The 26,118-nt window shown below is 41.1% G+C and overlaps 1 protein-coding gene across 1 annotated transcript in view; it reads right to left on the minus strand.

The window, feature by feature from the left end:
- PTPRQ (protein tyrosine phosphatase receptor type Q) overlaps nucleotides 1–26,118 on the minus strand; it is a 161,742-nt gene that overhangs the window by 47,347 nt on the left and 88,277 nt on the right. The window contains exons 26-28 of the mRNA XM_030549449.1: nucleotides 19,999–20,331; nucleotides 10,132–10,253; nucleotides 6,569–6,755 (exon numbers count right to left, since the gene is read on the minus strand). Coding sequence (XP_030405309.1) covers nucleotides 6,569–6,755; nucleotides 10,132–10,253; nucleotides 19,999–20,331 — 642 coding nt within the window. The remainder of the gene's footprint in view (nucleotides 1–6,568; nucleotides 6,756–10,131; nucleotides 10,254–19,998; nucleotides 20,332–26,118) is intronic.

Genomic DNA, 26,118 nt, shown 5'->3' on the forward strand with positions numbered 1-26,118 from the left:
ATTACTGTTATTATTTATTTATCTATTAAAATGCAGAAAGGTTTCAGAAAAAAATAATCTTTGGACACCAGGATTATATCACTGCTATTTAATTTGTTTAATTAAAAACTATTATCCCAACCACTAAGTGCCTGTGCAAATATTATAATATTAATCTCACAAATAGCAAACATAATGATTAGAAGCCCATCATAATTAGCATCAGATAATAAGAAACCAGCCTCATCTTTAAATCCACTGCTTCCTGGAAAGCCCCATGGAAAGCATCAGCCTTGAAGTATGCTCTGAATGTAACAAATCCTTGTTCTGTTAGACCAAGGAAAGATGTGTCAGAGTAGGAGATCTCTTTCTAAAAACACTCTGTCAGCTCCAACCACCCTCACTACTTTTAAACAAGCGGACTGTTATATCAAGAGCCTCCGCTGCTCACAGCTGACACAGCATTTCCCAAGGAGAGGAGCAGTCTTTCCATTAACTGATGCCCAAACGTACAATACATAGGCCATGTCTATACTACAAAGTTAAGCTGACTTTATGTAAGTTGACACTGCGCCTCTGATTTAAGCAAGTCGATCTTGTGTGTCCACACTATACTCATTGTGTCAGAAGAGTGCATCCTCACTAGCAGGGCTTGCATGGAGCACTGTACTGTGGGTAGCTATCCCACAGTGCATGTAGCCAAGTGGAATTTTGGTTTGGGCTTGCAGTGCCTTATGGGACCAAAACATTGGCACGGATGGTTATGGGAACATGGTATTAGCCTTCCATGATGCACTTACCTCCCTCCCTCTGTCCCTCCTTTCCTGAAATCAACAGCAAACAAACCAAGCCTTTTTTGTGTCTTTTTTCATAAGCTTGGGTCACCCATGTGGACGCCATGGCAAGATAAGCATGGACCCCGCTCAGCTGCGCACTGTTGTTGTGAGCATTACAAACCTCATGCCTTATCTGGCAGTATTTACACAGCTGATACAGGAGCCGCCATGTGAAACAATGTGATACCACGCTAGCAGTCCTGCTGGAAGTCATAGAGCAGAGCAATTCACAGTTGCTGGTGACAGTCACGCATCACCTTCACACAATTGAGTGCCATTTCTGGGCCTGGGAAACAAGCACTGAGTGGTGCATCGTTATGCAGCAGTAGCTGCAGAACTAGAATGCATAAGGCCACTTTCCAGGAACTGTGTGAAAAGCTTTCCCCGCCCCCAAAGTGCAGCAATACTAAAATTAGAGCTGCTCTGACAGTGGAGAAGCAAGTGGTGATAGCTCTGGAAGCTTGCAATGCCAGACTGCTACCGGTCAGTAGGGCATCAATTTGGAGTGGGTAAATCTACCGTGGGATCTGTTGTGATCCAAGTTTGCAGGGCCATTTACAGATTTCTGCTAAGAAGGATAGTGACTCTGGGCAACATACAGGACATAGTGGATGGTTTTGCTGCGATGGGGTTCCCTAACTGCGGTGGGGCGACAGACGGAACCCATATCCCTATCTTGGCACCAGACCACCTTGCCAAAGAGTACATAAACCAAAAGGGATACTTCTAAATGATGTTGCAAGTGCTGATGGATCACAGGAGCCATTTCACTGACATCAACGTGGGCTGGTTGGGAGAGGTGCATGCATCTTTAAGAACACAGTCTATTCAGAAAGCTGCAAGCAGGGATTTTCTTTCCAGACTGCAAAATAACCATTGGTAATGTTGAAATGCCAATCGTGATCCTGGGAGACCCAGCCTACCCCTTGCTCCCATGGCTCATGAAACCGTACACAGGCAGCCTGAACAGCAGTAAGGACCGGTTTAACCATAGGCTGAGCAAGGGTAGAATGGTGGTGGAAGGTGCCTTTGGACATTTAAAAGGTCGCTGGCACAGTTTGCTTACTAGGTTAGACCTCAGTGAAAGCAAAATCTCCATTGTTATTGTTGCCTGCTGTGTGCTCCATAATATCTGTGAAACAAGGGGGGAAAAGTTTTCTCTGGGGTGAATGGGTTGAGGCAGATCACCTCGCAGCCAATTTTGAGCAGCCAGACACCAGGGCAATAAGAAGAGCACACTGGGGGCTCTGCATCTCCGTGAGGCTTTCAAAACCAGTTTCAGCAATGAGCCAGATGACACTTATCTGTGGTGGTTCCTTACCAAACTGTCCCGTCCCTTGCATTTTCTACCCTGTAAACTCCACCCCCACCAACCACCATGTTTTGAATGAATAAAATGCCTTTTCTCCTCAATTCATTAAGTTTTATTATGCACACAAACACAGAGACAGCAAAGAAAAGTAAGATAACCTAGGGCAAAAGGGCTGATAACACCGTGGGGGGAGAAACAAGGACAGCTTGCTTACATATGCACTGTAGTAACAAATCAAAGGTGTGGGAATGGGAGCCTTCTGGTCCTTGTACCTGCCCCTGGTGTGGAGTGCAAGGGATACCGAACCCCTCTCCCAACACCTCATAGGACGTTTAGGGGAGGAGGATGTAGAACTGGATGATGATGGCAGCAGGTTCAGCATAGGCTGCAGAAGGACTAGCATCCAGCTACCTTTCTTGAACCTCAACCAGACGCCTCAACATGTCTGACTGCTCCTTCATATCTGCAGAATCTCTTCCTGCATGGCACACACTTGTTCCCTGCATGTTCTCCTGTCTTCCCTGTCCATGTCCAGGTTCTCGGACAGTATAATCCTCCATGCTCTGAGCTCCATCTTGTCACTGTCGCATGCGTGCATTAACTAATTGAACATGTCCTCCCAAGTCTTCTTTTTCTGCCTTCTAATCTGGGAAAGTCTCTGTCCCAGTGTATAGATGTTAGGGTGAGATGAGACCAAATAAGAGGGAGAAGATATAGGGATACATGGGGGACGGTCTGCCGGCAGAGAAAAAAAAAAAGCCGAGCGCTGCCGGCGGAGCAGCGAAAGAAAGAAAAAAAAATAACCTGAGTGCTGCTCGTGGAGCAAAATATTGGGACAAATTGTGTCCCAACCAAAGATCAGTCAGGATGCAGGACAAACACCTAAATATCAGGACGGTCCCGATTTTATCGGGACATCTGTTCACCCTAATGGATGCTCACTCCATGGGTGCTCTGGGGCTGGAGCACCCACGGGTTAAAAATGGTGGGTGCTGAGCACCCACTAGTAGCTCCCCTATCAGCTCCCTCACTGCTCCCCAGTGTTTGCCGCTCACTGGCAGGCCCCACTGATTAGCACCTTCCCCTCTCTCCCTACACCTCCTGCCCGCTACAATCAGCTGTTTCATGGCATGCAGGAGGCTTTGGGATGGAGAGGGAGGAGCAAGGACATGGTGGTTTGTGGGGGGAGGGGACGGAGCAGGGACAGCAAGAGGCGGGGTGGAGGTGGAGTGGGGGTGATAACGGGGGGGGGCATAGCCTTGGAAGAAGGGGTGACGTGAGGGTGGGGTCTGGGGCAGAGCCAGGAGTCAAGCACCCCCCAGCACATTAGAAAGTCGGCGCCTGTGTCCCGATGTGGAGTATGCACTGACTGACAAGGTTTCGGCTGAAAGGAATGCAAAGCACAAAGGTAGCATTGACAGTCCATACATGGTGCAAGGTTAATTTTTTACATAAAAAAGTCAGGCCTCAATACACTTCACTGCAAGCCACAACGTAATCGCTTGCTATTGCAAGGGTTGGTTTGCTGCTCCAGCCCTGGTAAGTAAGGCCACGAGGTATGGGGCGAGGGGTCTTATGTTGCTGCTTTTGTGAAGACATCCTTGGGATCACAGGTTGGAACTTGAGAAAAAAACCCTTTTTCCTAGCAACCTGGATGGTGCTTGAGGACAGGCACCAGCGTAAAGTCCCTCAAATTGCTTGTTTGTTACAAAAGCGGCATTGGGTCAGGGGAAGGGAGACAAACAGGAACACCCCCCTCCCTCCTTATTTTTTCAATGCTGCTTGCAATATACGGTGATCCCTTCCAACCAGAACCATGAGCCATTTGGAAAAGTGTGGTTGTGTGACCCATATTTCACCAAACGGGGGGCAGATTACTTGTTGAATTGTTTGCGGTTTAAGGGCTAGCATTGAAAACTTCCCGTTTCCCCTAGGTGACCCTATGCGATATCACTCTCCTGAGGGTAACAGAGGCAGCAAGGGAGCGGATGCTGCAAGCATCTGGATGCAGATCTGGTTCTTATGCTGCAATGCTGTGCGCTGCAATGATGCCAGCAGAGTTAATACTGGAGTGGCACAGGAAAGTATCCCACCTTGGTGGATGAAATAAAGCAGCCCTTCCCAGAAACCTTCTGCAAAGGATTGCAGAGTACCTCCATGAAAGCTTCCTATAGATCTCCATGGAGGATTCCTGGGCCATCCCCATGCACATAAACAGTCTTTTTCAGAGAGCACCCTCTGCACAGCTGGAGTGGCCACTGATACCCACTACACCTACTTTTTTGTTTAATAGCATGTAACTCCTGCAGTATGATTGGTAATGTGTACTCACTAGAGGTGCCTTCCCCAGCATCACACTCTGCTACCAACTGGTCCTGTGAGGGAATGGGCTCCAGGGTTAAAAATGGTTCTTGGCTATTGGGGAGAATGGATCCTCTGCTTGCCTGCCTCACATCCTCCTCCTCCTCCTTGTCAACAATGTCTTCCTCATTGTTGCTATCGGTTGTCCGGGGCTCTTGGGAGGTATCCATGAAGCATTTTGGGGTAGTAGTGTAGTTGCCACTGAGAATCGCATGCAGCTACTCATAAAAGTGGCATGTCTGTGGGGCAGAACCAGAATGACTGTTTGCCTCCCTTGTCTTCTGGTACACTTGCTGAAACTCTTATTTTCACACAGCACTGCTGCGCGCCCCTGGTGTAGCCCTTCTCCTCCATTCCCCGCACGATCTTGGCATAGATGTCAGCATTTCTTCTGCTGGATCTGAGCTCTGCCTGCAGACTCTTCTCCCCACACAGCAATAAGATCCACCACCTCCTGTGTACTCCATGTTGGCCAATTTGCAGCCTTGAGTCTCCATGATCAGCTTTGCTGGTGAGCTCTCCACGCTGAGCAAACAGGTAATGAAAATTCAAATGTTCTCGGGGCTGTAACAGGGGAGTGACTGTTTCCTGTGTACCTAGCTGATGTGCAGTGGAGTTGAAAGTGCTCTCCATTCAAATTACACTACGCAGTGTCTACACTATCCCCATGTCAACCTATGGATGTCGAATCAAGCACTATGCCTCTCATGGAGGTGGAGTACAGAAGTCGACTTTACAGGCCACTTAGATTGGTGGAAGGGACTCAACAGTGTTGACACATACTTTATTAGATTGACTTAACCCAGTTTATGTCGACTTAAGATTGTAGTGTAGACCAGACCTTAGTATTTTATAGTGAAACCAGCACTTTAAATTCCATCCAGAAATTTACTGGTAGCAGAAGCAGATCTCAGAGCACATTTATCATGCTCTTAGCCCTTTATAAAACACATGTATTCAAGTAGTTCATTCTCAAGGTGCAAAAGCAATGATCATTTTACCAACTGCTCTGTCTAAAAGAAAAGGCTGTACCTCTCTTTCCAGGCACAGATAGAAAAGAAGTTGTTTTGCCTACTCATGCTTCCTGAGCAGCCAGAGATCTAACATGACCCCAAATTGTGAACTCAAGTAACCAAAGGCAAGCACACTCCCTCAATCAAGGGGTCAGATATAATCTCTGCTTGCTTCCCAGCCCACAGATATCAACTCAGTCTTCTCTGGATTGAGCCTGTCAGCTAGCCTTCCTCCAAGCCTTAAACTCACTCAGATACCACATAAAAAGCTTGAGTATGAAAATCCAGCAGCAGCAATTTGCCTTGTTATTAAGCTAATCACGCTAATTCTTATTCCTGAGCTATCATTCATGTAGGTGTATTATCACAAAAAAGTACATCTTTAAATTAGCCTTTTGATTCTTGCACATAATTGCTAACTGTGCCATGCCCACTCTACAGTGCACCATTCATTTGATCAGAACACAACAATGTCCAAAATAGGTCCATAAATCAATATAGGTTTCCCTTCATTAGAAAAGAAGAGATTAAGAACTGTGATATTTACAGTACATAAATGATCATAATAAACACAGCATACATGCTTGAGAAAAGAAACAAGGTATTTTTAAAAGTGAGGTTACATCTGACTCTGAACATTTGGAAATTTAAAGACTTATCTTCATGGTCAATGGCTTGTCTGCTGAGACAGTCTGTTCCTTAAATCAGAGTATCCCTTTAAAGTGTAAAGTATTGCCTTGACATTAGATTGATTTCTGTCCCTATAGCCTCCCTCTGGCCTCCTTGTTTAGCTGTGTTAAACAGGCATAATGATTACCCACCTCTGTAAAGCACTTTGAGATCAATGGATGATATGTGCTAAGTATTAGCAGCATTTATTTTTACTGTCACTTGTTGTCTACAACCACACTTTAATATCAAGGGTAATTTACACAGCTTTATTGTGAGAGCAAAATCTAAAGATGTATTGAAAGTGTAGCTGGTAGTCAGGATTTACATTTTCTTTACTGGATAGGAATCAAGAAAAAAAACAGTGATGTTTAAGTTGAAAACACAAAAATACTCACCTGCCTCAAATGTGGAGACAATTACTGAAGTACTAGACTTGCCTTCAATATGTGCAGTATCTACATCTCCTGTAAAAGCAGTGACTACTACAGAATATCTTGTGAATGATTTTAAATCTGAAATTTCCAGGGTTTTACTCTCATAATTTGTCTTGAGAAATGAAGCTTTATAATCATCACTATCTACCTATAAAATAGATAAATCAATACAATACCACAAAAAGAGTACATTAAATTCACAACAAGATCATGTTACTCGTATAGTGTATTTTATTTATAATTACCTACATACACACAGAAATATACAAGGACCCTCAATTAGCAAGACTGAATTGCAGCATAAGGGAGTGGGCAGAATAAGAAACACACACTCCACCCCACCCAGGTGAAACCACATTATCATTCCTCTCATCACAACTCCAGGCCTGGGGGCAGAGGAAATAGATGGCATGTCAGATGCCCTCCTCCACCAAGCAAGCATGTGGGGAGGGGATGGGTAGAACATTGACCCAGGGAGCTATGCTGGTGGGAAGAGGAAATTCAGCTGAACCTAGTAAAGGGCTAAACTAAAGTTACGTCTCCTAGTGAGCAAGGAGCTCAGAGAGCCACAGTTCTTTCCCAGGGCTCCTTTGAGGGCAGGGCAGCTAGACACCTTGTCTTAGCCTAAAAACTCAATCAAGTGACAAATGTGGATGCATTAGCAGGATGGCCAAATCCCACATTTGGATAGTCAGCTAGGCACACTTAAACAAAAATGCTGCTTCACTTGTATAAGTGCCAGTTTTTAAAAGCCCAAGACTGTAAAGCCGTATATTCCTGATTAAGTTTGCGCATAGAGATCCAGAAGATGGAGTTATCATGAGCCTTGTGTGAAGGGAAGTGCACAGGACACTGCTCCAGGAGCAGACCAGGGACGGAACTGAGAATCACAATTTGGTCCTAGATTTCCTCTTGCTTTGCAGAGAAGCAAGTGCACCAGCCCATTGCCTGTGACAGCTTACTTCCCTCTCTGTGCCAGCTCTGCTGACATGTTGAAGGGGCAGAGTCAAGTCTCCACCAACTCCTGCCCGTGCCCATCTGTTCAGGAGGCAGAGCAGCAACTCCACAGAGACTGTTCTTCCCTGTGCACTGGGACTTGCAACTTGGGTTGCTTCAGCAGAGAAATAAGAAGACTGCCTTATGCCTCTTTGCTCCCTTGTGTAGGCACAAACCACAAGTCATCATTAGACCCACAAATAGTCCCACTGAAGTCAATAGGACTTTTCATGTGTGTAAATGTACTAATGTGAACAAGTATTTGCTGGATTGTTCCCTAAGGATCAATATATAGTTTGTTTCACAAAACTGGCATTGGTACATAAATGCACAAATCTATTTAATTTTATTTAGCAGTGAAATTTTAATTAAACATCATATGAAAAAACAGATAAGTGGAAGAGGAAGCTCTCCTAGTAGATAATCAAACAACATTTTATTTAACCCCCCTCCTTATGGTTTATTCCCACTATTATAACATTTTTAAATTATGTTTTCATTATTGTTCCTTCGATGTGTAATTTGAAGGAAAATTAGGTAGCTGTACAGTAGTTTTCCCACTTGGTGAAATTTGTATACATGCAGCTGCTAAAACATTAGGATCATTCAAGCACACTTTTTCTTTGACAGATGTGCCTCTATCCCCACTGAGGGTTAACCTTAACTAAAGTTTCTGATGCACTAAACAGACATTCATTTCCTGGGATGACCATCAAGAGATAAGGTACTTTTTCACATCTCACTATCAGTTATATGGCATTTAAATATTTACAAGAGAGCTGTAAATACAATTGTTTTGATATAGACTCATTAAACTTTTCTTTATTTTTACTCTCCCCAAAAGCCTTATGGTCGGTCCAATTTTGTCTCCTTTACTGATTCCGGGTAGTCCTTTACTCCACAAATACTTTCAATGAAAACAAAGAATGAGAAAAAGTATGGTATGATTTATTTTGAGATAAGGTAGCAGAATGATTTTCTCATTTACTGTTCAGTAAAGCCAAAAAAATCTGGCAATTTAAAAAGAAACTTTGACTTTCAATAAATGGATGGAAAGTATTACTTTTTAAAAATTATGATGTGACAGAGAAGAGATCTGAATTTATGATGTCGTGTGAAAATATTTTACAAATCCTTAAGGAGCCTGATCTGAGATCAAATAATAAAATGTATGTAATGTAGTAAAATACAAAATGTTTGTGGAATTTGGAATCTAAATACACAATTTTCCCAGAGGGCCACCAAAATTTATACCAGTATTTTCACTGCAGACAATCTATGACAGTTTTACTGGATTTTAAGTAGCAGTGGACCTGTCTGTATTATGCAGATGACACCTGTAGCTACTGATCATTGATTACACAGTACTCGATTACAAGTAATCTCTAAAATTAAACCTATAAACTTGAAACATATTCTGAATATGAACATTTCCTTAAAATTATGTTTGATTACTGACTGAATATTCAAAACAGCATTTTAAATTCCTGCTGAATATTTACCAACACGTTTGAGAAATCCAGTAATTCATTATAGCTTATTGGGTACCTTATTATAAATTATAGGTATAAGTATCAGATCAATATATCATGGTCTAGGACATGATTGCATCCCACTTATAATTTAGGAACCAGATATTACAAAGGCAGAAGGGAAAATTGTATGAACAGAATTTGGTGGAATGTTTCATGCAAACAAAATATTTGAATTTGGGGGTTTAGTACTTCTGAAAAAAAGGTGAAAGAAATCCCTTTGGTGCAATTTTATGACAGTGGGTCATAAGTGACAAGAGGGTTTCACAAGTAAAATGTCTTTTCCTTTGTCGAAATCAGAATTGTCAAGAACTGTGCTCTAGCTCTTCTCTAGTCTCTTCTAATGACCTGCTCAAGGTTTTACTGAAGGAAGGAAGAGTTGTTTTCCTTTTAACACTGCCCTTGTTATTGTAAGTCCTGCCATCATGTTGCACTGCTGCTGTGATACATGGTCTACCACCTGCCTAGCACATTGGGCCAGTTAGAGCAACAGCAGTGAACTCAGAAGAAGCAGAAAGGGTAGAAGCACATGAGCCCCATGTTGCCATTTCTATTTTATTGTGACTCTTGCAATATTTGATGTTTTTCTTGAAGCCCTGAACATTGATTACCCAGGAATCTCAGCTTTAATTTGTTAGGTTTATAAACAGTATAACACCTTACTATTTTGTCTAAGACTTAAAGGAACGTCGGACCTTTTAACAAAGCTACTTTCCCTAAAGTTTTACATTAACACACTATCAATATTTTCAATATCAAAGAATTTGCTCATTCTCAAACAAGAAAATCACCATTTTCTCAAACTACATTTTTATTTCTTATGTCCTAGATTCCTCCGTGCAAATGAAAATGTATGTTTTGGACATTCTGGCTTTTATTCCTATCCTGTTTGTGTGTCTTGCAATTTCTATAAAACGTCTAGATTAGTGTTATTCCAGGTACCATCAAACATCTGTATAATTATCAACCAACAAGTAAAAATGAGAACTGCCTTACTGAGGTAACGTCTATGAGGTAGAATGTTGGTCCAGTAATAATGTCAGGTTCATGCCAACTGATGTTAATACTGTGAGGAGATGTAACTACTACAGTTACATTTTCTGGAGGACCATCTGGAGCTATGGAAAAAATGATACATATGTGAATCAAAGCTGAATTAGATCACAACAAATAACACAGTATCTTGAGTTATCATAAAATAAGATTCACTATTTGAAAATGAAATATTTGTAACTGTATTATTATATTTGCCAAGCGGCTTAAAGAATTACAGACATTGTTGGTTCTGATTTATAAAGCTTTCCATGGGATTTAGACACATCTTCTACTAAAATTCCATATCCTTAATGGAAGATGTGTCTAAATCTCCTAAACAGTTTTGTAAATCTACACCATAGACTCTATTGATTAATAGGACTTCTTTTACATCTTCCACATGGGAGATGGACTATGTTTGATGCACCAGAATAAAGAACAACAACAAAAACACTATCACAAGTTTAGACGCATGTCAACTGGAGTGGAAAATTCTTAACTTTGTACAGACTACTGTTTTATAAAAGGAATGTTTGGTTTCCAGTTTATTTTTATCATTCTTTTTTTCTTAACATATTATGAAATACAGATAAGTAAAGAGGGGAAAGGAGCTGTAAGACTTCCAGATGGTCACTATTAAAAATGAATATTTTTAATAGTTTCCACATCATGCAGTGGTATGAGTTAACCTTGTTACCTATTATTCTAAAGTAGAGGAAAATTCAGTACTCTTCCTATAACACAGCAATTCTTGGTACTGTGCATATTGACTTTTTAAACAGTGAAGATGGTAAGAATGGGAAAAATAGGATTTGTGAGTGCAAGAGACACTTAGACTGCATATAATTTGAGAACTTGGCTACATGGCACCATTTTGTGCCTGCTACAAAAAGAACAGCAAAACTGCAGTCTGTACAAATCTCAATAAACAGGAAAATAGTAAAGAAGCACTCTCTATCTTTGATTTCTGCATAAAATTGCTTTAATACATTTTTCTCCTTCATGAATCATTAGACCACTACCTACTATCCAGTGGATTACTGCTAGGAAATAAGAAAGTTTGGATGGTAATCAGGTTTGTTTGTTAATGGGAGGCTGTAGATTGTCTGATCACTTGAGTGGAGTGGGAGGTTTAGACTATATAGTCAGAGGAGGATGAGGACAGGAGAGAGAGAATTTAAAGCCAATGTACTCATCTGCAGTAGCTCAGCTATATCTACTAAAGATGTATATTTTTAACTGAGCTATAACTCATTTTTATTTTAGTTCACTCCATAGTTTTTCCTCAAAGTTTCCTTTGGTGCAAAAAATGCTTGTAATACCCATTGCTGCATTACTAAAAGAGGATTATGCCTTTATCTATTTTGGTGCATAGTGAAGTCTCTGAAAGAACTGTAAAATGCCATATAAACAGTCAGTTAACAGAACCCTAGAACTGTGAATTTATGAAGATGATTTTCCATTATTTACAGTACTAGCAAGAAATGGAGCATATTTTATCTTTTAAAATTAGCCAAGGAAGCAATTTAGATTTACTAGTTAGATAAAGGAAGGATTGTAGGTAATAAAATTCACTTTTAGCACTATTTATATGTAATCCACATATTTTCACTTAAAGTCCAAATGTAATTTACCACATTATCCAGCATAATTTAGAGATATAGAATCCCATATTTGATGACAAAATTTTTAATTTGTTAAATGTTTAGATTTCTATCAGGAAACTTTTTATGGTTAAGGTATTTACATAAAATGCATCTAAACATCATTACCCATTTAATTTTCACAGTAATCAGAAAATGATCAATTGACACTTATTTAAGAGTAATAAAAAATTAAGTGTAGCTACAGACAATAATTTGTAAAATGAAAAAGGAGACTGGATGCTGGAAATGTGCAGTTCAAAAACACTTGGTGTTTTATAATAAACATTTTTTAAAAACCTGGTTGTCTCAGCGGTAACTGTCATGTTTTGATTTAAGATTTTTTGTGAAATGAGTCTAGGCAGTAATGGGTAAGATATCACTATACCCTTTCTCTTATAAATCACAGCAATTTACTCAGTAGAAATGACCTAGTCTTATTCTCTCATTCCCCTATAATCCAATCACTTCCTCTCATAAGCAGTTTTCGCCTGGTTTTCACAATAATGCATTTTCTGTAACTAACAACCATCATTTCCTAATTATCATGCTTCTATCTTGGCACAGGAATGCAGGTCTTATGGAGGTCAGGGTCATCTTTCCCATCCATCTGTGTCCTGATGCTGTGGCAGCAGTTAAGTATGTTTGCTAGAAGGTAAGTCTGGATAGCCCATCATTTAGCATAATTCTCAAAAACAAGACTGACTACCCTAACCTTCTCATGGAAGTTCATGCTTGCCAGTTTGTATAAGAACTTTTTCATTTTTATCTTTTAAGAAAAAAAAATCTCATGTCCAGTTATATCATATTACATTGATCTAGATTTCCCTCCAAATATTTGGATATTTAGGCATTAGATATATATAGGGCCCAATCTTTTCCCCATAAAGAGAATGAATGGGACAAAGAATCCTCTGCTCCTTCAAGGCAAAAGTTGTCTGCAGAGGGGGTATACAAGCATGGCAGTATCACTCCCCTCCCTTTGACCCAGAAAAGCAAGAACTCCAGACACTAGAGACTGAGAGGGAAGGTGCTGGGACATAGTCAAGGCTCAATTTCCACAGTGGTGATTTCCCTGTATAACAGAATGCTGACCCTGTCAGTATTAAGTTACACCAATTCCCATTGCACACATTTCAAATACCTTGGGTCAGGTACAGGTAGAACAGAATGAACTATCCTGCCATAACAGACGTAGGGTTTGGGCAGCACTTCATAGGTTCTGGCCCTCTACACATATGCCCCAAGCTTTCAGGGATGCCCCAAGAACTGCACCACATCTCAGGACATCCGTGCACACAGAGGCCCTTCACCTTGCAAAAAATACCAATTCCCAAGTTCCCTAACTACACCACAATGCAGAATTAATTCTGTGGCCTCAGTACCATCCATTTCCCACCTAACTTTGGCTCTCCAAAATTATTTTATCAGAGAAAAGATGATATGGACTATAAAATGTAATATTTTGCTTGTTATGAATGCAAAAGTGAAGATCAGAATGAGTGCAGGTGCAAGATAACTAAGTTTCTCTGCTATGGAAAATGTTCCCTTCTCTTCCCCTTATTGTGCCACAACACTGATATAATGTACTGGTGTTTGTACAAACTTAGATCATGTTGAAAATATTTCATCTTGCAAAACAGAGCTGGCTCTTTGCGCAATCCATCAGTAAACAATAACAGTGCCATCAAACTATTTTATGAGACAGTGAGACCATTCCTATGAGGATAATCTACAAAACAGAAGGCTGAATAGTTGATCTGGATGTGAGAGCTGGATTAATCCTGAGTAATGCACTATGATGTACTCCAATATACCACATTACTGCGATTATGGCTACAAATGTGTACACAGGTCCAAGAATTTAAATAGGAATTCCTGCAATTTTAAAGGCAAATAGATTTAGATACATGTTAACTTTGGAGTAAAAGGTACTGTAATGATGGTAATGGTAGTGAGATCCTCCATTTAATTACCCACAGTATATTCAGATTATTAAACATTTGTCTATTAGCTACTGCTACACTAGGACATATGTTCACAAGATCCACATTTTACTAAAACAATGGATAGATATAAAGAAATTAAATTAAGAATTTAGAATGCATTTTATGTAAATTCCTTTATCAATATTGCATCTCTATAAACTTTGAGAACTATTAAGTCCAGAGCATGTGTGTACATATTGTAAACAGTGCTTGAGTCTGAGAATAATGGCTACCTTTTTTTGTCTGAGCCTGAGAGAAATGAAAATTACTGCAAATCAAATTATGCCCAAAGAAAGATCCTTTGAGTGTTATTTCACAACCAAGGTTACGATACATTCCTGAAGGACGCACTTAGCAGAGCTATTGCTTGAAAACCAGAAACACTGGGTTAAATTCTGCCCTCGGGTGAGCCCATGCAACCCTAACTGATTTCTATGTGAAAAATCTTCAGCTATTTTACATAGCAGCGAGAAGCCCTTATGCCCCAAAAAGCTGTTTAACCTGGCTGTGCATCAGCAGAATCACCCAGAGGATACTTGATTCAGTCCAATAGAGAAAGAGGAGGAGATCCACAACTATTCTGAGGAGAGTTTCCCTGTGCAGTCTTATGGTGTAGCCTGAACCCATCTCTTGCTGCTGGTACACAGGGACTATTAGCATTATTATATACCTAGCACCGCAGTAACCCTGGCAAAAGAGAGAAAGTGGAACTGGGGAAAGGTTCCTCAAACATTTTTTAAGTACAAAAAATGCTCAACTGGCAAGAACTGTAAGAGTTGATTAAGGTAGCAGGAGTCAGATCTCTTCCACAGATCCATGATTGCAAAGGAGGAATCTTAGGTCTGATGGGACATGTCTCAACTTCCAGCTGGATAACCAACTTTGACATGGCCTGTACATTTTCTCCTCAGATCATTACCATTAAGCCAGGGAAAAATCCAACCCTGCTAGGATGGCAGAAAAACACTGCTCTTGCTCAGTAACTTCATTGTCCATGTAATCATAGTCCTATATGGCAGTCAGGCTGGATGGGGCCACAGACCCTGTCCTGGCAGTAGGGTAGGGAAGTTACCTAAATGTGGCTTGACCAGCTCAGCAGAGGTTCCTCTCCCCATCAGTATGTGGCTTCCATAACTGCAGAGCTGGCCAACTACCTCACAGCTTTGTACTGAGAAGGGCTAGTGGAAATTTAACACATTTCTGAAAATTTTCAGGTAGGTCTGTTCAGGGGCAGCTCCAGGCACCAGCGCAGCAAGCATGTGCCTGGGGCGGCAAGCCGCGGGGGGCAGCAGACAGGACACTTTCGGCGGCACACCTGCGGGAGGGAGGTCCGCTGGTCCTGCGATTTTGGTGGCAATCTGGAGGCAGGGCCGCCGATGGGGCGGCACCGGTCGACCTCCTGCAGGCATAATGCCGAATCCGCGTGACCAGCGAACCACCCGCAGGCTGACAGCTGCCTGCCTGCCAGGCTTGGGGTGGCAAAAAACATAGATCCACCCCTGGGTTTGTTGCTGGATTTTAACGAGCTATAGAATTTCCAAATTTTGACTGATTGATTTTGGTGGATTTTTTTCCCTTTGTTTTTCTATTAGCTCTAGTGTCAAGGAAGCTACTGCGCCCAGGATGTAGTCCAACAGCAGTTTTGTGTTTTATTACACTGTTCCACTTTTTGGTTTAAATGAGAATATTAATTATTTGAATGTGCTACATTGACTACATTGTTCTTTTGAAAGTACAAGCATCCAGTTTTCCAGACAATAGTTTATAAATGGCTATAGCTTTTATTCTATGTATAAGGCATGGCAACATAGTTTACTATTGGCAGAGGTGGAAAAGAATAATGTCAGGTCATCTGTACAGATAAAATAAAAAGACATTCATTATCCCTACACCGAATATTCTGTTTATACCCCCATTCTATCTGTAGGCTAACTAGTGTGCCAAGTTAGTTACACAACATCCATTGTCCATTATTACAGCTGAATGGGGGTAAGTTACATCAGCATTTGGCCCTATATTTCTATCGTGTATATATTTTTTTAAACTTATGCTTCTAATCAGGTTTTCTGATAGTAACTTGCTTCACAGGTTGCAAAAGCCTGTCTGAAAATTCCACAGATAACTACATTTGCTCAGCACTGTGCCAGCTTTCAGTGAATATTCTACTTGTTTAATTGGGTTGTAAGTGTGAAATAACTGCCAATAGTTTCCAAAAACTTGTACAATTAAATCTCATATTGAATTCCTTACTGTATCTCATGATCTGGAAAAATACTACATTTTACTATTTACTCCAGGTATCATCCATATAGATTTATACATTTAAAATTATGAAAGGCAAATATTCTATGTGTGGAAATCTGACATAACTTTTTAGAAGAAAAATGTAGGCTACATATTAAGAAATATGTCTCATTTGTTAGATGTATTTGGGTATGGAACAGACCGACAGAGAAGTGTCGGAAACCCCATTGTTTAGCACTTTTACAACTAGACTAGATAATAGAAGGAGAATCTACTGCTGGGGACAGTACAGGGAAAACCCGCTATAACGAGCCCTGCAATAACGCGAATTCGGATATAAGGCGATCATAAGGTGGCACCAGCTGCCTCAAGCAAAAAAAAAAAAAAAAAGTGGCTGGAGCACCACAGAAGTGCAAAAAGAAAAGAAAAGAACCACCAGAGCGCCGCCGAAGTGCAAAAAAAAAAAAAAAATAGTGGCAGGAGAGCTGCGGAAGCGCAAAAAAGAAAAAAGAAAAAAAAGAGGCTGGAGCACCACCGAAGAAAAAAAAACAAAAACAAAAAATAGAATGTGCCTTCCCCACTGCCTCTTCCTCCCAAACCCCACTTCTTATGGTGAGAAGAGCCGTTCTCCTCCCCAGGCGCTCCTCGCTCTTCCTCTGCCCCTTGCACATCTCCCCTACTCTCCCCAAGTGTTTCCTTTTCTTGCTGCATGGCTGAGAGGCCCCGCTGCTGGAGCTGCACTCTTTCAGTTACTGTTATGGGCAGTTTGCAAACAAAAGTCATTTTCTGCCCAAGAGAAATTGACCAGCTTGAAACTGACCAGCTTGAAATGGTAAACCTTGCTATACCACGACCCCGCCTTTATCGCAATCCAATTTTTTGGACCCCAATCATCGTGTTATAGTGGGGTTTCAGTGTATTTGTAGTGACATGAAAATTGACTGACGAGTCCAATAGGTCTTTTCTTCCATCTGTAACTTCCATGATAACCACATTACCTGGAACTGTTTAGCAAGTTAACCCTTTCTTAAATCATTGCACGCTGCTATTGAGGAAATCTAAAAGATACTTTCTCTAGTGCTTTTATTTTAAATCCTCTTCCCCACCCCTCAGTTTGAAACTAAAGGAGTCTTAAACTCCGCAGCTGTTTTAGGAAACTGGAACTTGCATTTCTCAGCAGGCAGACAGCAGCTGAGATCTATAAGTGAGGAATCTTTTTCAGAGGAGTTAGCTACCAGCAACTTTTCCTATGCAGTTTCTGCAGAAACATAGGTTCTAGGTTTGTTTTTTACAAACCTTTAACCTCTTTATCTTGGACTATATCATGCCATCAATTTATAGGTAGAATTTCCCATTAAAATCAATGGTGAGTTCTACTTAAAAATCAATGCAAATTATGGTTCTCTATTTTTGCTGATCTGGTTTCTGTGGAAACAGGAGAAGGTATGGGAAACAGAAGGCAACAGCTGAAAAATTATAAATATAATATGCCACTGTCATTGCTTTGCCGTGTGTGTGTGTGTGTGTGTGTATAAACACTTGCATATATACTATACAGTGCACGCAGGCTCTGATCTTGCAGACTTGTTTAACTTGTATACTTGCTTAACTTTACAAATGCAAAGTAGAGGAAGAATGGTGGTTCGGGTGCTTGTCTGAGATGTAGGAGACTTTGGTTTATTTCTCTTCTCCTCTACAGATTTCCTGTGAAACCTCAAGCAAGTCACTTAGTTTCTCTGTGCCTCAGTTCCCCATCTATAAAGTGGGGATGATGGGATTTCCTTACATCACAGCTGTGTAAATTCACTGGTGTATGTGAGGGTGAAGAGGTATTACCTAATGCTATAAAAATATGACTAGAATAGATACAGAGGTGATTGAGCAATTCACTTTCCATGGCCAGTTAAGTACTTGGCACCTCTGCTAAGATTTCTAATTCTGGTATGTTTTGTGATGTAAATCGACCATTAAAAACAGTACTGAAATCAACTCATTTCACATAGACCAAAAAACAGCTATAAAAAATTATACTACTGACCTGAGATGGACCTAAATCAGTGATCCAGATGTGAAAGGCTATATATCCCAATAACAGTCTTCTAAAACATTCATACCTTGCTCCACCAAAAATACCTGTCTTTTTTATTAATAATGTTGTTTTATAAGCATAGCTGTCTGCACAAACTAGTTGTATCCTAAAATCTGCCGGTGTATCTTGTACAGCAGCACTTAAGAGCTCTTACATGAAATTTAAAGCATATGATATTGAGAAGAAATCTAGCTCCTTTAGCTGGTGGTTGTTCCTTATGCTCCCCTAATAAAGAAAGTGCCATTAGACTGGTGAAACACATTAGACTAGTGAAACAAGTAAAGTTTTAAACTCGTGATGGTTTTAAAGCATGTGTGTTTTAATTGACCCCACACCACTTACCTAGAAATGGAAATGGAAACTGCCAAAGTCAGAAATCTGACTTGTGTATTTCAGCAGAAGACGCTGGCTGAGAAATTAAATTGCCATTTTGTAAATAGTAAGATAGCATCTAGCATCGTACAGGCTCTTCCATTCTGAATTACTTGAACTATGAACATGGGTGGCAAGTTTGTAGAAATTTTGGCTGTGCCCAGAACCCCCCCCCCAAACTCTGCCCCCACCTGCCTAAGGCTCTGGGGGTTGGGGTTGGGGGAGGAGGTCTGGGGTGCAGGTCCTGGGCTGGGGATTAGGGTACAGGAGGGGTGCAGGATGCAGGCTTTGGGATCGAGTTTGGGTGTTGGGTGCAGGCTCCGGGCTGGGACAGGGGGTGGGTGTGCAGCAGCGGGTGAGGGGTGCAGGCTTTGGGACGGAGTTTGTGTGCAGGCTCTGGGCTGGGGGTGGGGGTGTAGGAAGGGAGGAGGGATGCAGGCTCTGGGAGGGAGTTTGGGGGTGAGAAGGGGTGTATGGGAAAGGGGAGGGGGTGCACATTCTGGGAGGGGGTGCATGCTCTGGGAGGGAGTTTGGGGATAGGGAGTGCAGGGGTGAGGGCTGTGGGGCTGAGGATGAGGGATTCATGATGCAAGATGGGGCTCAGGGCTAGGGCAGAGGTTGGGGTGTGGGGTGAGGGCTGTGGGGCTGAGGATGAGGAGTTCATGATGTGGGGGGCCTCAGGACTGGGGCAGAGGATTAGGGTGCAGAGGGATGAGGGTTCGGGCTGAGGATGGGTTCATGCTGCGGGGGGGGCTCAGAGCTGGGACAGAGGATCGGGGTGCAGGGGAATGAGGGCTGGGGCTGAGGATGAGGGATTCATGATGTGGAGGGGCTCAGGGCTGAGGCAGAGAGTTGAGGTGTGGGGTGAGGTCTGTGGATAAGGGATTCATGATGTGGGGGGGCTCAGGGCTGAGGCAGAGAATTAGGGTGTGGGGGGCTGAGGGGTTTGGGGTGGTGGAGAGGCTCAGGGCTAGGGCCGAAGGGCAGGGTAAGGGCAACCTGCCTTGCCAGTAAGGGATGGCAGGCACTAGGATCCTGGGGCAGCAGACAGCAGTTCTGCTCCGGCAGCAGAAGCAGGCAGGGATGCAGCGAGGTGGGGAGACCCACGGTGGGGGGACGCACGGGAGGGGCGGGAGTTGGCAGGCGGAGGCCAGGACCCGCTCCAGGCAGGGACACGGCAGGGCTGGGGCCCAATCCAGGCAGGGCCGGGGGAGAGACCCAGCTCCGAATATTGCTGGAGCAGGGCCCCCGGCCCTGAATATTCCTGGTGCTCGAGCACCGCAAACATATATAACCTGCGGCCTATGAGTATGAATAAATACTATTTTAAAATAGTAAGGGAAATATATTACAGCTGTAAAGTTACAACAAATTCCTCTTTGCTTCACCATTGCTATAGCTTTATGAAGAAACATCATAACCTCTGACTACAATGTTTGCATATCTAGCTGGACTCAATTTCAGTATAGAAATTCGAGTCATCCTTACTTACAGCCAGGCAGAGTTTGTGTAGAAATCCAGGGTGAAGTGTTGCCATAACCAGCATTTGTACTAGCAGCAACTTTAAACCTATACCATCTGAATTTTTTTAATTCATGTACTATCTCCTCCGTATAGTCATCAACACCAGTTTCATAGGAATATTGATCCTTCTCATATTCAATACATTCATCGTTTTCCCAGTCACTGCAGTGGATGGACCGTAGCTGTGTAGTAATCTTGTAGTTTTGAAAGTAGCCAAGGATAGTATCTGGGGTTCTCCATATCAAAGTCACACTTGTTGACTGAACGTTGGAAAAAGCAACATCCCTGGGAGCACTGGGGACTAGAAATTAAAACACATTTTAAATATATACTTACATATGGCACACGGATTTAGTACAGCTTTTGGGTTAAAGAAAAATACTTCTGACTGTGGCATGCAAGGGCAGCTAGGAGGAGAGGTAACATTGCTGTTGCTATACTCGGGATCATGCCTCGTCTTGGGGAGAGAATATTAAGCAAAGTTATTTTTGCCCTAACTTCAGCATCTTTTCCTGCTGTTGCTAACTGGGATTCCTCTCCTCTCACTCTGAAATCTTGAATTGCCTCCCACTATCTTGGTAAGGCATGCAATCCTCGGGCAAAATTTCAAGGCTTCATACGCATTATGTTTAACTTTCAGTATATAAGGACATACAGTATATATATGAATACACACACACACAGTAGCTCAGTTTTCCAATATTCAGTGCTGTTCAGTAAAGAAGAAATAACAGCAATTAAAAACAATAATTCAGTATCAAGAAAATGCAATGTAAAAAAGAAGCTCCCAACTTTGTGTGTTTCCTTTTATCTATACACACATATATATGTGAACACCCATGTAAACATATAAATGTGCATGTACACAACAGCATACTATATCCATATTAAGCCAACAGTGTACTTTTCAGATCTCAGACTGGATATGCGACATACAGTTTTGTACAGGATCATATACTCACACACCAAGCTAATATTATCTCAAAGATTCTCTGTAAGAAAATATTACCATTCTCCAGTAGCAGAAACTGCCAAGAGAAACCTCATCAAAAATCCTTCCGTATACCTGCCTTACGTGTTTTGAAATCAGGGAAAAAACATTATTGGTAAAACAAAAATCCATTATTTCTCCTAATACTGTTAGTCTTTTAACCATATGACATCCTAATGTTACAAACCTTTGTCTCCTCCATAAATATGAATACTTTGGAATGACTGACTTGTAAGAATAAAATCTTGACCAAATGGGAGCAGAGTGGCAGCTCAAGAAAACAAAGGAATGAATACCAGCAAAGTGCAGACAGCAATTGTTTGGCTATACCGAAAGGACAGGAGACATTTGACATGGGTTTAATCAGATCGCACCTTTATTATTAGATGTCTGGGGCTACCCAGGAGATAAAATTGTACAGTGCAGATAACTCCATGTTTATTCTGTTAGTACCCGGGGGTCTTTTACTAGCTCCCCCTCTTTTTCCATCCAGGTCTCTCCAGTAAATCCATTGCTGGGATCTTACCATACACCCTCCTCCCCCATAAGAGGGTTAATGTGGGCTATACTAATGGGGGGTTGGCTCCCTGCCATACTAATCATAGGAGTCCCCAACTGCCCCCATTTGTTCCTTTAATGAACACCTCTTTTTAAGTCCTTTTCCAAACCATTTATCTGGTCACTGTATATCTTTCCTATTGAGTATCTGCACTGGACATCCACATTACACTTAAATAATGAGTTGTGACATACAGCCTACTGTCCTTCATGTCATGCATGAACAAAGCCCTCCCTGCACCCGCTGTGGGGAAGGCAAAAAAACCCCATCTGCACCCAAGCCAATATGGTGGTAGGGGGGAAATTCCTTCCCAGCCCCCCTAAAAAAGCGGCAGCTAATGTAATGCCCACGGCAGGTCTTGACCAAACCTGGTGTTTTATCACCTAATAGGCAGAGAGGGTGGGTCCTGTCTTAACCTGCTCTGTGTAAAAGGGAAGCTTCAGAAGCAGAGCTGCCACTTTTAAACCCTGCATTCCCAGGGGATGAGTCAGTGACCAGGTTGACCCACTGCAGTAGTTTTCATCTCCTCCCATCCCCCACCATAAAGGACTATTCCCTTCATTTGGCCAGCCAGCCAAGTACCCCCTGCTTAAAGTGTGGTGCGGTCATTCAAGCTAACAAGCATTTAAACAAAAATCATTTTCTGGCCATGGTAATTTTCTTATTTAATCTTTTTACCTGCATAATTTAGTGCTGTACCATTAATTACTATACTCAAAATCCTGGCCCCACTGAAGTCAATGAAAGTTTTTCCACAGACTTCAATGGGGGCAAAATTTCATTCTACTTTAGTAACGTGAGATAGGTAAGAGCCTTCTTTGAAGCAAAGAATCTTCTGAAAGAAACAAAGGCTGGAATCATTATAATATTCCACAGCATCAAAATTAAAGTTCAGATTCTTCCCTCTGTTTCTTAGTGAGAAGCAAAGCAGTTTATAGTATATGAAAAACAAATCAGACTGAGAACTATCTATAAGGATTACAGGTGCAATCCTATTTTTTCCCCATTATGAAAAAACACAGCAGAAAATAACCAGTGTAGGACATTCATGGGAGTACTGCACACTGCATATTATCAAGGTCTTATTCTGACCTTTTCTTTATTAGTGTTGAAATGAGAGCCGAGGTGGGCTCAATGAGTGCAATAAAAATACTAATTGCTTCCTAAAAATGTTTTTTAAATGAGTGTACAATATTTGAAGGTAAGTTATTAGTATATATTCAAAACACTGTAAAGAATATTGGTCTGGTTTGTTCAATTACTGAAATTATAAAATTAGGAATGGATTCTGGGGGATGGGTAAAATAGCTTGAATAAAATAACTGTCACTAGGTCCCTTTGAAACTGAACCAAAATAAAACCTTTCAGGATTGCAAAATTGCTAACTACAAGTGACCTCTTATATTTATTGAAAACTATATTAGAGTCTGATCCTGCAAGTACTCCATAGAATAAACCTCCATTTAAATCAGGTCCTTTAATCTCAGCAGGACTAGGAATCTCTGATGGATTAAGTGCTGCCAATCAAATTGTATGAGTTCCAAGGTTTCCTGGGGAGTTCAGATCAATTTATTCTGGGGTTCTCTCAGTGGGAGGAGCCCTGTTAACAAGATTTTATTAAAGCAGCCAGCCAAAGCCTAAAAAGTCACTTTCTCATAAAACTTCTCAAAAATTAAAAGTCCTGATGGAGGAAAGGTAAACAAAGATCTGCCTGGGACAAAGGAGACAGAAGAAATTAAGGTATAGAAACAGGTTTAATAATAATGGGGCAGATTGGGTGCACAAAGGGGTGGGGGAAATGGTGCAAGGATTCTCCTCCTCTTCCCTCCATGTGGCAGTGGGTGACAATTTCAGTCCCTACATTTCTAAAGAGGAAGGGAGAGGCAAAGAGGAAGCTATGGCCCTGCCCAACCCCCCTACATTCCAGCCGGCAGATCTGACTGGCCTTGCAGAGGAGAGCACACTGCACTCCCTGAAGGGTGCAGGGTGATACCACAAAAGCATAATTAAGTCCAATAATGTAGCAGTAATAATCAAAAAGACACTTCATGGTTTGAGTGAACTACAAATTAAATATATTTCCAGGAGGATAATTCCCTTGACCTAATAAAACTAGATTTAAATTGTCTCTTTGATGGAATAACTCCTTTCAGATACCCAGGATGATAGGCACCTTAGATATACACTGTAGTAGATAGATATTTTATACTATAATACAGTATCTTTCATTTTTATTTCATCTCATTTCCAATTTATTAAGGGCCTGTTTCAGTAGAAAATTTGTCTAGTTTCTGCCCTGCAAAATAAAGTGTAAGGCAGCAGAAAACACAGAAAATCATCTTTCTGCCACAATGCCTAAACAGTTGATTAAAAAGGGATTTAAATGTTAGTTAAAAAGTTTAATTCATTTTAATCTCATCAAATACATATAAATGGGCAAATCACATATAAATGTCATTTTCACTCAGAATAAATGAAAAGATGCTGAGTCCTGAGCACATCAAAAAGAGAATGCAGGTACTTGGAGGGCAATTGCTAGTGATCAGCAGTGACACTCCATGGTACAGTACCTTCTGCTTTGATGAACTGCACATTCAGCCAGACAACTTCAAGACAACTACACTATTAGGTTACAGATACAAACAGGATTATAGTTACTTTAGCATGAAGAATCAGATTTTCATTCTTCAAGAATGACTAAAATTCCCCAAACTTTTTCTATCCACAGATGGTACTAATTTGAACAAACCATTCCATGCCTCCTAGAGTAATCAGACAGCTTGTTTAAATTTTCTAAACATGATTCAACTATGAAGTGATCAATGTTCACAGTAAAATTATTCAGATAACAAATTGCATTATTCAGGAATGATCATTTATGATCTGATGCTTTCATCGGATATGTAACAAAGGTCTGCATATATACTCCCATAGACATGTTTCTGTTTTAATACACATCTAAATGTAATTGTATTAACCTTCACTGGCCTCCAGAAAGCCACTATATAAATAAATAGCAAGAAAAGAATGTTAGTTATGGTATACATTGGGACATTAACTGTCCAGAGTTGTGTTCTGACTAGCTGGTTAGATCTTTGATACTAATCTCATGTTTAAATCCCCCAATACATCACAAGCCTCATTATAATGTGATCAATCTATTTAAATATTTACCTAATAAAAATATTCTTTCCTGATTATATTTTTTTCATTATAACACAATAAGGAATATGGAGCAGTCTAAAATATGAAGGGATTGTTTTCATACTATTTAGCTTTTGAATTCATAACCATGAAACAGAGGACAGGGGTGCTGGAACAATTTTTTTACTGGGAGGGCTGAGAGCCATTGAACCAAACTGTAAACCCTGTGTATAAGGGAAAACACTTTAAGCCAGGGGGTGTGGCAACACCCCCACCATCCCTAGTTCCAACAACTATGCCAGAGGAGCTCACTGACCGTGAAGTACTAGTGAACTCAGTATCTGCATTGGTGCAGGGATGAGGAATTTCTAAGTTCATCCTGCAGTGTTTAAAGGTGGCCAAACTTCAAAGCCAAACACCAAGTCCCTTAAATTCCCTACTCTCACCAGGCTGTAATGCTAATCAGGAGCCCCAAAGCTTGTGGACTGCTTTCAGGTTATGCTTTTATTTAAGAACCTAAGTGGAAGCAAATTTCAGATGCAACAAGCACCCGAATGTGAATCAAACATCCACAGAGTGAGGCAGGCAAAGGCACTGGGCTGATGGAATTGGCATATAAAGCTAGGCTAAAATGAAGAGACAGACAGGTGAGTTTTGCAGCAAGAATTCTATTCATCATGATGGAGAAGCTGACACAAGAGCAGTAAAGGGCAAAAAAAAAAAAAAATCCAATCTGCTAGAGAAAGGAAAGAAGATGGGTCTGACTGTAGAGGTTGCTGAAAAGCAATGGCTGCAGCTGCGCAGGACGGGGAAAGAAAAAAAGCCATGTGGTATGACTAGTTCCTAACTAAATTAATGAAAAGAAATCTGCTTTAAGAACAGCTGCCTTTAGCAGGGAGTTTGCATTAAAAGAATAATGGCAACCTATAAATCTGCTGCGTGGTATTAAGAGCATCAAAAGAAATGAAGTGAAGAACCTGGAACCGATAAATACTGGAATATAACAAAAAAGGAAATTAAGAAAATAAATATTTGGAGGACTTTGTATTGATAAAATTATATTTCATGGAGAATTCTTAAGGGCCAAACTGTGATACTCCTGCTTATACTGAGTAGCACTTTACTCTACAGGTAGCTCTACTGACATCACTGGGATTACTCATAGTATAAGGTACCATTCAGCATGAGAAAGGCATCACAATCTGGCCCTAAACAGTGGTATCTTTCTTTTTTTGGACTGGATGCTAATTTGCTGACATAAGAATGTAAAAAATGTTAGCTTTTATTTTTCCCATAATTTTGTCACTGATCTGATATTATGGACAGATTTTTAAGAGTTTAACCCCCGTGGCTAGGGTCAGATTTTGAAAAGACCTCAACACATTTGCTGCTAA

Source organism: Gopherus evgoodei, chromosome 1 (assembly GCF_007399415.2).
Source record: "Gopherus evgoodei ecotype Sinaloan lineage chromosome 1, rGopEvg1_v1.p, whole genome shotgun sequence".
Lineage (NCBI taxonomy): Eukaryota > Metazoa > Chordata > Testudines > Testudinidae > Gopherus > Gopherus evgoodei.